Source organism: Ciconia boyciana, chromosome 2 (genome assembly GCF_034638445.1).
Source record: "Ciconia boyciana chromosome 2, ASM3463844v1, whole genome shotgun sequence".
Classification (NCBI taxonomy): Eukaryota; Metazoa; Chordata; class Aves; order Ciconiiformes; family Ciconiidae; genus Ciconia; species Ciconia boyciana.
This window is the reverse complement of record NC_132935.1, coordinates 147,969,080-147,985,993: the sequence shown is the minus strand read 5'-3', so window position 1 is coordinate 147,985,993 and position 16,914 is coordinate 147,969,080. Positions and strand designations below refer to the sequence as shown.

At 38.4% G+C, this 16,914-nt stretch overlaps 1 protein-coding gene across 2 annotated transcripts in view; it reads left to right on the top strand.

The window, feature by feature from the left end:
- NEBL (nebulette) overlaps positions 1–16,914 on the top strand; it is a 273,043-nt gene that overhangs the window by 79,834 nt on the left and 176,295 nt on the right. For both annotated transcript variants that reach the window (XM_072854422.1, XM_072854421.1), the window contains exon 3: positions 191–275. In XM_072854422.1, coding sequence (XP_072710523.1) covers positions 191–275 — 85 coding nt within the window. The remainder of the gene's footprint in view (positions 1–190; positions 276–16,914) is intronic.

Here is a 16,914-nt window from a genome sequence, read left to right as displayed (position 1 = left end):
CATTATAGGAACCTGTTCATGTTGTTTCTGCAAGGCATGACTGACACAGTATTTTCAGAGTAAATACTTCTAAGACAAGCCCGGTAAACTGCAAAAGAGTTCTGTACACTGTAGGAAAGAGTGCTGGGATGCATTTGACTTTCTAGCATGTGTAAATACTTACCGTTTGGCTTTGTGCTTCTTCTTCTAGACATTACCCAAAGCAGTCCTTCACTACAGTGGCTGATACACCAGAAAATCTTCGCCTGAAGCAACAAAGTGAATTGCAAAGTCAGGTAAACCAAATAATACTTTTGTGTCATTAATATTAGACTGTCTGTCCACTTCTCTATAGTTTTTCTAAGTAGTATTAGTATTTCTTCGTACTGATACATAGTAGCACTCTAATTTAATTGTAAAAAATACTTGTAGGTTGGTATAACACTGCCAAACTCAGGGTTTTATTTCTGATCTCACTTACACTAGTTACCATACTATTGTAAGTCCATCGACATCACTGAAATCCTTCATTTTCAACAGTATATGAAGTACCTAAGTAGTTTTTAATGTTTGAAGTGTTATGGCTCAACCCAGAGGGTTCATTTGCCTTAGACAAACTGTCATTGTTAGCTTGCATCAAATGTAATCATAAAATAGCTGTGTGATTAGCAAACAATCAATTTGTCATTAGCAAACATTTAGAAGCCTTTAATACTTGTCAACAAGTACTGTTGACAGTCACTTGTACTGTTGTACAAGTCAGTACAATGAACTGACTGCATGATCAGTTTAAGGATCTGTCATGTCCTCTGTGAACTCATATATGGAGCAGTCTGTAAGCCCGTTGTGATAAATATGTTATCAATCAAAACTTATGTAGGTTAATAAGAAATACATTGAAATTAAAATGTAAAAAGAAAAGGGGGAAAAAAAAAAGAAGAAAATGGCAATGAAGACTTATGTGACCCAAACATGGTATTTGTTTACTGTTGTTACTTGGTAGTCCATAACATACAGTTCTTATTGATATTAGTTCCTTAATATCTGGACAACCCCCCCTCTCCCCCCCAATATCACTTTCCTATTGTTTGATTTTATGCAACACTGGAAGTTGGCCTAGCTGTCGAGACAATTGATAGTATTTGATTGCATTTTACTTTGTGAAAGTTGTTGGTTTGTTGTTGGTTTTTTGTTTTTTGGTTTTTTTTTGACCATTGTGGTTTTAGTCTTGATTTAGCTGCAATCTCTCATTATAAATTGATAATTATCGTTGTCAATTAATGTAATAAAAACCTGTAGCAGAAAACAGACAGTAGGCAACAAGAGCTTTCCTGTTTGGGAACCTCTCTGTAGGTTAATGGGTAAAATCAAAGGAGTGCTAAAGAGAAATGTTAGCACAGATATTCAGCATGATACAAACTTTTAAAAATTCTTTACCTTTTGCCATTACAGTTATTGATTACAAAACTTAGAGAAATTATTTCATGCTGAGATTCTGCCATCTGGAAATAAGAGAGTTTGTGGAATGTACATCTCCTCTTGACTTCAGTGGATTTTAGAGTGGAGTTGCTTGATTTTCTTGTAGTTCAGTGGTTCTGTGTACCATAGTTACCACGCTGTCACAGAGTTAAGAGGAACTTGTAAACTATACTTTTTACAGGTCTGTTTAAAAGAATATAAACTTTGAGCCCACTATTTTTTTTAGTAGTTTGATAGAAAATGTTGGGATTCAGGAGAATAATAAAGTTTTACTCCTCTTTCTGTCAGTTTTTCACTGGATTGTCTTGTGTATCTGTGCATGCACCCATGTACAGATGGATATGTACAAAACTGAGGCCCAAACGTAAAGCAATCAGGTGTATGCTTTGCCTATGGCTACCTCTGTCTGCTTATCCCCAGGTTATCAGTTACACCATGGGTGAGTTTGCCCACTGGGACTTTATAAGGATTCAGCTACACGAGTCTAATTTGGTGACAGCTCTCCGGTGATGGGCAGAGTGGAAGAGAAGCCGGCTGACTTCCTCAGAGAGGACAACTCTCCTGTATGAAGTCCAGACAGATCAGAATCTCATTTAGGAAATGTACCTTGTCTTAAAACAGTCTACTTTTTTCCATGGTTATTGTGATAATACTTCTGAGGGACTAGGGGCTGTTGAGGATTGTCAGGGAGGTGTAGAGGTCAACTGTTAGGCATCAGTTTGAGTTAAGACTAATGTAGTAATCTTAACTGAAATAATTTCTGGTTTATGACTCTGTGCTATCCCAATACATGATGGGCTTGGTACATCTCCAGTTTAGCTCACACATTCCAAACTTGCCCGTATCAATTGTCTGTCTTGGCTAAATGTTGACTAACCCAAGGAACATTGCCTGTTTCTAGAGCCTATAAGAGAAATGGCTTTCCCTAACCTATTTGAAACATGCTGACATGGCACTTCGGAAGTGTAAGGAAACTTGTTCTGGTATTGTTCTTGTTATCCCACATTTGTAAACAGAGGACTTAGTATTCTAGGACTGAATAAGCAGTATCAATGAGAAGCTTGGAGTTTGCTCATGTATAAACTTGCTGCAACTGTTTACAATGCACTGGCATAAAATATTAGATAAGAATCTACTAAAAACTTGGAAGTGGAGAGAAACCCCTAATTTGTACAATGTGCCTCTTTTTCAAGGTTATTAGGCAGTAAAAGATTTGCAGTTGATGCAAATATAGTTCTAAATTATAAGGGCACAAATTTACCTACTTGGCAGAAAGGCCATAATATTTCTGATCATCATTTGCTTCTTTGGTGTTGACTCACATCAAGACTGCATAAAGTAGCCTAGCCTGTAAATTGTTTTAATGCTGAAATAAAGATTCCAGGGACTTTTCAGAATCCAATTTAAATCTTGTCATAAAATAAAACTGTAAATTCTGAATAATTTCTGTAATACTTTGAAGAGTATAAGGACAGAGAAATTGCCATCCTGAATCAGCCCTATTTGCCGTCTAGTCCATCGTCCTATCTTTTCAGAGAAAGTTGCAAGACTCCCAATCGAAACAAATACATGATATATAATTTGCCATCATTTGGGTCTCATCCTATTTCAGTGCTGTGCAGTAGAAAAAAGTGCGTACATGGTTCAAGAAAAACCTTTCACATGAAACCAAACTTGGCTGGATAGAATCACATTATTACTACCTCCCAGTATTCATCAGAGCTGCTTGAGCCTCCTGCCAATGCAGTGACAATTTGGGATTGAACAAATTCTGTGTTAGGTAATGTAAAAAATTATGTTAACTTCTGAGTAAGGAGAAATGCTTTTCTATAGTAATAGCTGCTTTCTAGTTTCTAAGCAAATATTTTTAATGCTTTTAGTTCTGAAGAGGCACAACCCTGCGTTTAACTGCAGGACTCCAAGCGCCTTTTCAAAACCTGTAGGTTTAGAACTATTGTTTATCTTACTCAGCAAAGCAGGAGGAATTGGTAAAGGGAACACCATTAAATATTGTATAAGCTAAAAGACACATGTTTTTGTAAATTTGTTGTTTTGATTTTCAGTTAAGCAGCAATTGGCAGCGTTTTAAGTTGAAGTGCTAGGTCCTCTATCGAGAAATCCATTAAGGTCAGCATCAGGTGCCAGGCTGTCATGTTGATGTAACATGACAAGAGCAAAACAAACAAAACCAAAATACTGTTTTCTGGAGGAGTCAATAGAAAATGGATTGCTCTTTAGAACACTTGAAAAATTATGTTGTTAAGAAGTCAAAGGGCAACGTTTAAAAGCTTTCCAGAGCTTTTCCTTCTCCTTATATACAATATAATTTCAGAGCTTGTCCCTCCTTTAGCCTTTTGCTTCCATGGGCTTTCATTCAACTCTGTAGTTTGAAGGAAACACAAATGCATGTTAGGAGAGGCTGTAAGTTTGTTTTCCCATTCTGGAAAACTCCCAGTTCAGTGTGCCTCCTGACTGAAGGAAAATGAGTTTTAAGGGCTTTCATCCTCTAAATAAAGAGTATAGACAGACATCCAGTGTCTCGAACAAGATTTTCCTTTATGCCTCTCTGATGAAAAATCCGACTTTACTTTGGGAGTTACGGCATTCTCTTACTCCATAGCATACAATGGATACTTTCCACATGCACTTGCCTCTTCTAGATGAACTCAACTACAGAAGTTACCGGTATGCTCATCTCAGCTACGTTTACTTGGGACTTGCCTTCATGTACCTTAGCTACTGATCTCTCTAACTTTATAGCAGTGTAAATTGCTCTGTGGCCTTTAGTTCTTGACTGTGGCAATGCTGTGTAGATCAAAAGCAGCAACTCCAGTTGAACTTGCAGAAAGAAACAGAGATGTTCTGCAGCCGTTCTTGGCAGGAAGGATATTGAAGTGTTGGATCAAAGGGAGGGCTGATGTTTAAGGTGGGTTCTCATACTCCAACACTTTCTGAGAAAATCTAGTTTCCGGTAAGTCTTGGGGAACTTGATACAAAATCATGGGTATCATCCTACTGTCTTGTCCTAATCTCTGGTGACACAGCCTGAGGCTGCTATCCTTGGAAACTCCCAGTGCTCCTTTTCACGTGGGAGAAAATACCTTTCTTGTACTTCTCTTACAGCAGCTAGGATAACTGAAAGTGTATGGGGTGTTTTTCTGTAGGAAGAAACATACTTGCAGTTTTTCTTGTTAAATAGACTTTGTAAAATGTTGATTTTCAAGAAGAACCATCTTTCCTTAGGAGACATACCCAACTGAATCAGGCTATTATCCTAATAGTCTAATATTTTAAGAGTCCTTACTTTCTCAGGAATTGCTTGTGTTTGTATCTTTATCTGCCAACTCTCACCAGGATAATCATGGTAATATTGAACGTTTGGAAGAGAGTGAACCTCAGAAGAGGGAACAAAAAATCCTTATGGTCAGATGTTTTCCTCTAGGATGGCCATACTCCTCTCTCTTCAGGTTGAAGAAGAGTCAGGCTCTGCCTAGCAGTTCCCTGTGAAAGCGCAACAGACGATGGGTGTAAACTGAAATAAAGAAAATTCTGTTTATATGTAGGGAAAAACTTTTCCAGTGTGAGGATGACTGAACACTGGCACAGGTTGCCCGGAGAGGTTGTGGAGTGTCCATCCTTGGATATTTTCAGAAGAGGACTGGGCACAGTCCTGAGCAATCTGCTGTAGTTGACTGCCCTTTGAGTAGGGTGATGCACTCGATCTCCAGAGTTCCCCTCCAACTTCAGCTGTTCTCAGATTCTGTGATTCCTTTCTATACTGTCCTTCCTCAGGTTCCTCTTGACCATTTCTGTCTTCTTCTTTCTTGCCGCCTTCTCTTTGCCTCTCTGTTCCAAGAATAGGTGTTAGAAAACTTCCAGGCAGATTATTTTTATTAGCTGTTTTTCTTGATTTGTTAAAAAGCTTTTTCAGTTTCTATGCTCTGCTTTTATGAAGTCTTTGGAATGAACTGCCACAGTGAATGCTATACGGGAATGAAATACTGGATGGATTACTAAAGCAGACATTTAATGGATTTCTTGGGGTACCCTGAGTGAACTCATTGGAGAAGTTATGGAGAAAACAGTCCTTCAAGCTAGAGGCAAAGATAAAAATATCCTCCTTCAGCTGAGGAAAAGAGGAAGAAATATGGGTTAGCAAGCAGAGAGGCCTGGTTATAGCTTTACGGGTGATTTTGAAAGTTGTGCCAGAGGACCCTGGAACAGAATTTAAAGATGGGATTTTTCCAGATAGCCATCAGGCACTGGTTATTTATCTGTTCCTCTATCCAGTTGTCCAAGGATCTGAACCCAATCCACCACGTGTGTATGAAGAGAGGGATGAGAGAATGAAAAGAGTGCAGGCTTCTCAGTCATCGTCTTGCTATTACTTGTGAGTGAGAAGTCCTGGAGTAGTCGACTGGGTTTGTGCATTAAAATAAACACAGACTGCCTGCAGGAAGTTCTCCCTTGCTCCCCTGCGAGCCCCTGCACAGTAGCATTTTGTAAGTAATGCTCACCTACTAAGTGTGGTTTTTTTCAACTCGTGGTTTGTTCCTTCTTCCCCTCTGAAGACTATTTAAATGACTTGTTTTATCTGCATGAGTCAAAGGCATAAAAATCGTTCTTGATGTGAATAATATAAAGCTCGAGAGGAGTGCAGGAGTGCGCAGAATGGATTTCAGTCTTCTGGGAAAATGGTTGTCACCTCTTCAGATTGTTATCTTGCTGAGTATGTGAGGGATTCTGTCTACATCCTGTGTGCACTGGACTGGCTCCTGTTACTGTGCTACCATATATCTACACTGTTTCTGTGTGATTTTTTTCTTCTTGTGGTTATTAGACAAGCTGTAACATTCAGGATGTGACAGTAGTGCTTCCTCTCCTTTCCTGTCTGCTATTCCTCACTGTCACAGAGGCTGGACCAGCACATGGAGATAAACACGTTGTAACCCTGTGGTCAGGAGACACCAGAACATGAAGCAAAGACACCAAACAGTGTGTAGTACTGTAATAGTTGATAAACAGATTGGGAGGCAGAGAGGAAGTTTCTCTGTGGAATACATTGACTTATTTTTGTGTTAGTGACACATTTATAGCATCCTGAAAATCTTTTCAGGTGGAAATACAAATCTTCTGCTGGGATATAAGATATGATTATGGACTACTTTTTGAAATAGAAAAGAAGAATGTTTTGCTTTAGCTTTAAGTTGTTAAGACTTAAGTCTTAAATCTGATCCCTGGTACTGGCTGCATATCCTACTTTTTGTTTTAATTCTTATTTTATCTAATATCATTGGCCTGTATAATTATACAGAATTTTAAACTAACTTCCAATGGTAATGTACTGGTCAGTGTAACAGAAGTTACTTGTATAGAGAGGTTTGGATGGTAGTATTTTTTTGGTTTTACTTGTTTATAAAAATAACTATTTCTTCTTATGATGTTGACTGTTCTTTCCCCTGCTTGCTTTTTGGGCCAGATCACACCTTGAAAATCAGTAGGTTAAGCTGTGTAGATAGAATCATTAAGGTTGGAAAAGACTTCTAGTCCAACTATCAGCCCAACACCTCCATGCCTACTAAACCATGTCCTGAAGTGCCACATCTATACGTTTCTGAACTCCTCCAGGGATGGCGACTCCACCACCTCTCTGGACAGCCTGTTCCAATGCTTGACCACCCTTTCAGTAAAGAAATTTTTCCTAATATCCAATCTAAACCTCCCCTGGCGCAACTTGAGGCCATTTCCTCTCATCCTATTGCTTGTTACTTGGGAGAAGAGACAAACACCCACCTCGCTACAACCTCCTTTCAGGTAGTTGTAGAGAGCGATAAGGTCTCCCCTCAGCCTCCACTTCTCCAGGCTAAACACCCCCAGTTCCCCCAGCCGCTCCTCATCAGACTTGTGCTCTAGACCCTTCACCAGCTTCCTTGCCCTTCTCTGGACATGCTCCAGCCCCTCAATGTCTCTCTTGTGGTGGGGGGCCCAAAACTGAACACAGTATTCGAGGTGCAGCCTCACCAGTGCCGAGTACAGGGGCACCATCGCTTCCCTAGTCCCGCTGGCCACGCCATTCCTGATACAAGCCAGGATGCCATTGGCTTTCTTGGCACCTGGGCACACTGCCAGCTCACGTTCAGCTGGCTGTCATCCGGCACCCTAGGTCCTTTTCCGCCACACAGCTTTCCAGCCACTCTTCCCCAAGCCTGTAGTTTTGCATGATAAAAGCAGTGCATTCTCTTCCTTTTTTGAACCTATGTAGTTATGTGTATAAGGGCACAATTACAGGTTTCAGTGCCTGAGCAAAGCAACTGCTTCAGACCATTCTTTTTGTACTATTTATTTCTCTGCAAAAAAATCTGCAAAGATGATGATGGAAGGAGCACATTGCAAAGCAAAGATGAATACTTGCCCAACATTCAGAGGAGACTTTAAACAGACTCGCACATGAACAGCTATGGAAAATGTCCACCTATCTAACTTTTCAGCTTTTCACTGTTGATTTGACGATACAAAAGTAAAAGTGCCAGCATTTTTTTTGGATTAGTGCTTGACCTGTTGTTAATATTCATAGTGATTTGAAAACCTGATGTAATTTGGTAGCGGAAAACCAGAATTGAACTGCAGTTAAGGAAGCACAATAGCATCTGCAGAGACTCAGAAGCAAGCAGTGCAAACTGTTCCTGCGGGCCAAAAAATTATGAAGTCTATAAAATACACAGTCGCAGGAGAAAAATTACCTCTCCCAGTGCCAAGACTCAGAAGTAGGAGCATTTTTCTAGCATATGTTGATGAGGGGGGGGAAAAAAAAATCGTACATTTTCTCTTTCACATGTCTATTCAGATGCACATAATGTTTAACTGTAAAAACTGAAGGGATAATACATTTACATGAAATATAGGTAATTTTTGTGGTAGGATGAGGGCAGAGTGGTCGTGATTATTAAATGGAGTACTTATTGAGCAAACCCATTTTTATAGACTTTCTTATGACATCGAATCAATGTACAGCAAGTAGGACATCCTTAATAGAAAATCTTAGGATCAATAAAATCGAAAATGATTCAGACCACCTTTACTTGTACAACCAGCAGTAATAGGAAGGGGACAAAAGAGAACTACAGAATTCATAGCTGTTATTTGTAAGTTTAGTTGTGGAATTCTTAACTGCATCGGCACTAGTATTGTGTCTATAACTTTTTAGAGGAACGATTAATAAAAATACTAACTTACAAATTAAGATGTTATCAGAATTTCTGCAATTTAAAAAAAATTATTCACTAAATCTCTTATATTCTAATCTTTGAAAAAAAAAATCCATTTTTTTCTGGGTGGGGAAGGAATGGGGAACATTCACTGAGCCTGGGCTGTACTAACATGTATGTTGTTTTTCATGTCTTGTCAAGTTTCTCTTCTGATTCTCTTGAGCTTTTCTGCTGTTTGTTTTTGGAACTAGATTTTTTAAATGGTTGCTCTGTGCAACTCCGTTGCAGGAAATTAGATGCTGTGATTCTTGTTAGTTATGTTTTTGTTGCATTACTGCATGGCATTTAAACCCACATGAAGGAAAAATGCGTTCAGTCGTAGAGAATTTATGATGAAGAACAAGAACAGAACAATTGTCATAGGAAGTGAGGCATCCAGCGACTGCAGATCAGATGCCGAGGACATATCTGTACTGCTAAGTACAAGAGGGCCAGGAAGAAATTCCTGATCCCAAAGACAAGTAGTGTGTACTGGCTTATGTCCACACCGTATATGGCTGCTCCCCTTATAATGGATAGGTATATTTCTCCAGTTCCTAGAGTTTGAGATAGTGTGAGGGCTGCATACCAGCCCATCAGACTGGCACTTGTGAAGCATGAAACCGAGAGTCCATGAAACCTCAAGGCACGTGGGGAGTTTGCGGGGTTAGTGTCCTCTTGGTTGTGTGGAATGGCTGGTCAGGTCAAAGGGAGCAAAACTGGTGCAGGCATGTCCATGCTGCCTGTCAGGAGTGCTTCCTCGACTGGAGTAGACACTGAGCTGTGCTTGGTCTTGCCTTGGGCATGACAGTACAGCAGAGCTGGGGAACACGCTCAGCAGTGTGGGGCATTGAGGTGTTCCCAAGGTAACAACATCAAGTTCGTTCCCTTGCCCTCTCCTATTTAGCAGAGTATTTGTACTGAGGAAGTCTGTCAAAGCCAGAAAGTGAGATCACATCACTCTTTCTTTCCTTTCTGGGCTTCAGATCTGCATCTTTTGGAGACTGCCACGTTTAATCAAAAGGGGTCCATGTAGTCTTGCTTCCTGTTGCTGACACTGCTATTTTTTTCTCAAAACACTTCGTACTTATTGTGATCAGCAAGAGGAAACTTGACTCAGTGGGTGACTGGTGTGATCCAGTGTGGAGTATTGGTAATGTCAGCATTAAAAGGAAGGACAGCTAAGGAGCATGCCTTATTCACCCTGGGATGTAAAAAAAAGAATTTTCAGGAATATGTTTTTAGTCAATGCACTGAATTAGGGGAACTTGTTTTGTTTTCTTAATGTTACCAGTGTCTTCCTCCATTAAGTTCTTAGTCTTTGCCCTAAGCTTCCATTTGTGTAATGGTGGGGATAAATTATATCTTTTTTCCCCAGCAAATTGTAGTGGCTGGAATATTTAATAATTTGAAAGTGGCATATGAGTATTTTTGTTAATATCCTTTCATACAAAGTAGAAGCTCAACATTTTCTTTTCCAGTGTGAGATTATAACAATGAATTCCTCGTACTTCAAAGCATTGGATTAACCCATTTGGCATTTCACATTGTGACAATTAATGGCTTCCATTTAGTTCCTCATTTTAAGCTCATATCTTTTCAGAAGTACTGACCTGTTTCTTACCAAGGAATGAAGCTAGTCATCCATCTTGTTATAATGAAACCAATTTTTATGTTCATCTGTGGCAATTTCTTAACAAACTTCAGAGGTTCTGGACTGAGAATTTCTAGAGGCAAGGTTAATTTTTCTCTTCATTTTTTCTTGTCCTTATTCTCATGGCCTTACATTAATATGATAAATGACTATATTTCTCCTAAGTGTATTGGTTCTGTGAAAATGTTTTGAATTTGGTCCTTATCCCTCTGTAAAGTTTTGTTCTACAAGGATGAGCCACTTTTACTCTTTAGACATTATTTTTTTTTCCTGCTGATGCTACAAGCTCAACTTGTCAGTTTTTCTAGATCAAGGGATTCTTGAGAGTGATCATTGCTTGCAGTGTTGTGTTGATTTGCAGATATCCATGGTTCCCTTTCAAAGGAGAAAGAAAATTTAAAGTTTTAACATATATTTGAGTTTACTAATAGAGTAGGATTTGATCTTTCAATCTAACATACCTCTGGAAATTGCCTCAAATCCATAGTTAGTTTGTCCCATAGTTGAATATTTTTTCCTGGCATGCAATAAGCTTGTTGCATATTTCTATTGTGATGGGAGTGTAGAATTAGAGAACAGAATTTCTATGAGCATGAATATATTTCTTTTTATTTGATGCAGTTATTTTTTTCATAGAATGCATGCACTCTTTAGATCTATATTGAAAATAAGGAAAATATTGATTTACCTACAGAGTTCTCCCATGTAATTAACTGTGATGTAAGTCTGCTTTTGAAGAGCCTTTATAAGTACGCATTTTGTTTAGCAATTACTTGTATCTGCTAAAGTATTTTAATTGTTAAAGGTTTCTATATAACAGTTGAGAGTGGCTGGATTTCTTTACCTTTTTGGCTTTTTTTTTGAGTGTGACAAAAGAAGTCTATCCAGATGCATATCTTTGCTTTGTATAAAACATCTGTCCCCATTGTGTGCGTCGGCAACTGAGTAGTACCCTTTAAATGCGTTATAAATTCTGTTTTCGGTCAGCATTTGTTCTGGAGGTGGACTTAACAAAATGGCCAGCAAAGCTGCTGGAGAAATCCAAGTCCGGTGAGAGTGTCACATTCTCTTAATTGGAAGTCTTACAAAGTAGAAGCTTTAAGCAAACGAAACGGTAAAAAGAGAGCATTAGCCTTAGTGGAGAAACTAAAAACTGAATAAACAAAATCTCTCTCATCCCCCGTGTTCCCCAGCAAAATGTAGTACGCTGGCTTCTGGATTTTGCATAGCTGCAGAAGGGCTTTGTCTGCTCCAGCAAGAGACACTTTTTGCACTTTGAAGCTTTGTGGATGTTTCTCTCTGCCTGTCTCTCTCTTTGACTTTGTTTTTCAGTTCTTGATAATTTCTGACTGACTGTGTCTGAGCTGTCTGCTCATGGTGCAAAGAGCACTTATTATATGCTGAGTGTGACCGTGAGAGGAGAAAGGAGAAACCGGCCTTGGCTTGCCTGGTGGTGCAAGGCCAAAACAACACATGAATCAGAAATCGCATGGTATTAGGCCTTTCAGAGTATTTGGAAGAAGAAGAAAGGCAGGAGGGTTCCTGGGCAGTCCTACCCCTTGACCCCAATAAAAGGCCATGAGTGTTCGTCAGCATTTTAGTTGGTCATTTTCCTGATGCTTAGGTTACTTATTGATGGGGCTGTTTTAGATCCAAGAAATATATTGTCCTCCTGATTTATTCTCAGATGGTGCAGGGACCATTCAGAGTTCAATGATTTCTTGTAACTGCTGCCTCACAGGATGGATTGAGGTCTATTCGGGGTGATAGTTTGTCAGGTAGTGCTATGCTTGCAGGAGATTATGTTGATGGGCTTTCAAGTGAAAGGGTCAGGAAAGAAAGAGAAAGGAAAAAGAGTAGGATTAGTATAATGTTTAACCTTGCCCAAAACAAAGTGAGTGGAAGAAAATACTAAATGCTTTCATTGCACCAAATGTTAGAGCTTTGAAGATGTTTGGTGAAAATGCTTCCCCCCCTCAAAGATTTAATGTTAGAGTCTGCCTGGAGCACAGTTTTATTTTTTTCCAGTAGCTTACTAGACTGTAAATTTTGATCGGCAAAATGCATAAGCTGTTTTAATTAAAAAAAGAAAAAAAAAGAAAAAAAAAAAGAAAAAAGAAAAAGCGGTTGCCTACTGCCTTTTCTGGTCCTTTGGCACTGAATAATCAAATCAGAAACCCAAATTAAAAATACTAATTTGATATGAATGACCAAAATGTAAATATTTTGTATTTATATAAACATACAGTTCACTTCAGTTTTATTTAAAATTTAAACATGTCTATATAAATATATCGAAATCTAGTATATTAATTTTTAATCTCTTGTGAATTAAAAATAGTTGAATTTCACTTGAAAGAAAATAATTTTACTGGGTAAAATTAAGCATAAATTTTTTGTTTTAAAATTTTTTCGGGAAGTGTAGATAAATTGCTTTAAAGCTTTAGAAGAAAAGATGCAAATGTGAATGAAGCTGCCACTTATATATCAAGAGCTGTGCTCATTTTAGCAATATAAGATAACTTTTTAATAGCGTAATATAACTATCAGGAAATGAATTGTTAATATAAACTTAAATGTGGAAACAAGGTCAGAAGAATGGTCCATGTTGCTCAGCCCTGTCAAGAAGGGAGTAAAAGAGATAAGCATGTTGAGGACGGGATGCTCCAGTGCCTGGGTGATAAGGCTGGAATGTGAGCACCCATCGCAGAGGCAGGTCGAGCACATGGTACAGCACTGTTTGAGATAAATGAGAAGTGGGATATGTGGCTTGTTTTGATCACTGTATAGGAGGAGAATCAAACAATCAAATAAGTTGTGTATTTGACTTGGTAGTGGTTTTCTGCTACACTGTTGGCCTGTATACCCTTATGTTGTTAGTACCTTGTGAACATGGTGGCCTTTGCCACCAGCCTGAGCCCATAGTCACTCCTTATGGAATAAAATGAACACTGGAGTCTTGTGATACTGCTGCTGATGCCTCCATCAGCTACTGCAACAGAAGCTACTCTTCCTTTTCCATCCTTTTAAATTTAACTCACTCCTTCAGTTAAATTCCGTCCTTTTCCAGTCTCTCATCCCATTTTACCAGCCTTAAGCCCAGCTCTTGCTTTTGGCCTTTGCTTTTACTTTGTCCTAGTTCTCCTTTGCAATACGGATTGCCAGGCTGTCATGATAATACATGAGCTGAGCGTGCAGGAATTGGAATATTTTGAAATGAGTGATACCAATAAAAATGGAGCTGCCACACTGGAAGGCTGTCAGCAGGGCACAGCACCAGAGACAGCAGAGCCCAATGGGTCAGCAGCTGCTGAGTGGAGAAGTGGAGGGGATGTGGAGTGCAGGCAAAAAGGGAGGACCAATGGTAAAATACTGTGCTTAAGGTAGAGCCTAAGTTCAGGTAGTCAGACATTAGGGAGGCTTTCAGCACGTGGAGAGTTGTGCTAAGCAGAGCAGCTGGCTGTGCTGAGAGCCGTCTCTCCAGACGGCAGCTCTGTCACCCCTGTGCTCTGAATGAGTTACAAATACGCATGTATTGATGAGGGATTAAGTTAGTAGGTGAAAACTTTTACAATTGCCTCTGTTTTTGTAGATGCTGAAGCCGTAGGGAGGTATTCTTCTGCCATCTGGGATGTAGTATGGATGGATCAGAACATCTAAAATAGGTTGTATGAACAGTGCCCCTAAAAATGCCTGTTTCTGCCCATTAACTATGAATGAAGAGTCACGTGGTTGTCTTGGATAAAGACTTTTAAAGTAGGGTAGAATCCAGTGTCTTGTTACATAGCAGGCAGTGTTTGAATACTGAATGACATGATAAGCAGACCAAATTTGGCTTTGCAGGGGACTGGAGTCAAATGTAAGAAAAAAAAACTGGAGAGAGATAGAGCACATCAGAAGTCTAGTGAAAAGCACATCTGCTATCCTGAACCAGCAAGTTGTGGAAACTTATGCTGGTCATCTTATTTTATAGCACCCTATAGAATGTTCTTGCTCCTGGAAACATGGTGAGGGGGCTCACCAAAAACTCTTGGTTAATGTTTTACCTCTGCTGCTTCCTTCTGTTCAGAAAGGATGGGAAGAAACTTCCTGGTGACCATAGGTATTGAAGGTATTTATTTTAAATAGAAGCATAGGATGTGCAGAAACATGCAATCTGGACGCTCCCTCTTCCTGAGGGAAGTCCCGCCTGCTTCTGGTGAGTCGAGGAATGGATGTTTATAAATGTTCTTAACAGGCTTCTCTATTTAATTTTTTGTTAGACTTTGTTTAATGGCAAGTGGTTTGACATAAGCATCAATTCCTGGAGCGTTTAAGTGTTTCTGATTCATTACTTCTGTCTACTTTCAAGAAAATTGTGTTTTACTAGTTAAGAGTTTATGTACATTGGGGACTTCTTCATTAATTTTGTTACTGAGCTCTCTGGAGCCATTTGGGTTTTATATCTCCCTGATGAAAAAACCACCTCTAGATCTGATGTACAAAGAATACAGGAATATGATTTTTTGCTTTGTCAATAATGAACAATTCTAGTGGTTAAAATTTTTATTTTATTACTCTTCTGAGAAACCAGTTTGTTTAATTTTCTGATTATGACTCTGAATGGATTTTTGTCTGCTCTTGTAAGCTTTAAATGGACAGAAGGAATTAAGATCTACTGCAGCAGTGTTACAGAGCCCAATATTACTAAAGCACAAAGTGTTGATTTTAAATGTGACTACCAAGATAATCAGGAAGATGATGTAGGCTAAGATAAAGAAAAGATTAGGTATATCTTCAGATATATTGAGAAACTGGCAACTAATCACTGGATTTACACTTATTGCAGATCTGTCTGATTAGTTGAAAGGCTGATTTGTGAATGACTAATTTTTTTGATATGCTAGAAATGACAAATTCAAAATGTTGTTTTGAATGGATTTTTTTTTTCCAAAATGTCAGCCCAGAAGTTCAAAACAGTGGAAGTTCAAAAGTTGAAAAATGCTTTTAGAATTTGAGTACTTAACTTTTTAAAAATATAAAGGAAAAAAATTCAAGTGAAAAAATATTAAGAATGAAAGTTGACACATAAAATGTTTCTGAGTTTTCAGATACATTCCCCCCTCCCCCCCCCCCCTTTTTTTTTTTTAAATTTTGTTAGAAAATATTTATGGAAACATTTCACTCAACTCTGTTCAAGAGATCAGGAAGGCTTAGCTATTTTCCACTCACTCTGTATACTAATGGCTTCCAGCCACCTTTTCCTCTCTTACTTCTTATGTCCATAGAAATGGAGAAAAATACATATTTCAGACAGTTAAGTTCTGTCTTCTGGTGAACAAACCTCAAAGCAACAGCATTAAGAGTTCCTCCTTAAACACACTGAACCAGGTCCTCAACTTGTGCAAAATGATTTTATCTCAATGATTTCCTTTGTCTCCCAATTTAGTTAAAACTGGTTTTTGGTATTGGAGAATAACAGCTTTTGCTGTCAATGGGAACTGCAGTGTTTTCAGCATGGAAATTAAATTTCTTTAATAAACATATTCATTTAATTTTAAGGTCATCCATATGCTTTGTTATGGAAAACTTAGTTTTGAGACAAAGCACTAGCAACAGGAGAAATAATAGTCTGGCAAATAGAACTTGTAGGACTCAGTCAAGCGTATTAAATGAAAGTTAGTTTTCTTCACTTTTAATAATTACAATGTAAAATAAAGAAGATAATTTAGCTCATTCTTAGCAAATGTTTCTTTGACTCTGTAAATCATGTAAGCCTGAAATATGTTAGTCCAGTGAGTTATTTTTAGTATCTATAAATCTTGCCTCTGATGCAGTTAAAACAGAGAAGTTTTTTGGCTAGAATGGAGCATTTCAGTAAGAGTCAGATTTGTTTCTAGCATATGCTGAAGGAAACTCATATTTTATTTAAAAATAATATGGTTTTAATTTTTCATTCATTTCCCTCTGCTTCAAAACTTTGGGTGCATCACTGATGATAGGAATGAGAACTTGGAATTTTACCGAAATCAAAGGAAAATATTCCTTTGCTGAAATGAGCTGACAGCGTAAAGTCACAGCGGGAACTTCCTCCGTGTGGTGCAGTCATCTATAGCTGCTTGGGAACTGCATGTAGTGTAGCTGCCGCTATAGCATGGGTCCTCAGCTAAGCGAATTTATTCAGCTGAGTAGTTTGTATTGCAAAGACAGTTAAATAGCAGTACTTAAAAATCTTGGATGTCTGTCTATGAGGCTGTATTGAGCAATGCAGACATTGGGTCTCTAAATAAATTGACTGCAAAAGCCTTCACTTGGAATCATAGTTAAGTGGCCAAAATCAGAATATCGGATGGGAACTTCTTCATATTATTGGATATTTGGTTTACTAGCGATTTTTTTTTTTCCAGTTGTATGCTGATGTAATTACAAGTCTCTCAGAAATACAGTACCAAAGAAGTCAAAGTAATAGTCTTTGTTGTGCCAGTTGGCTATTAAATGGTAAATACTAGTTTTGTAAGGAAAAAAAAAAAAAAGTAGATTTACACTGTAATAATATTTTGAGGGGAAAAAAGTTAGCAA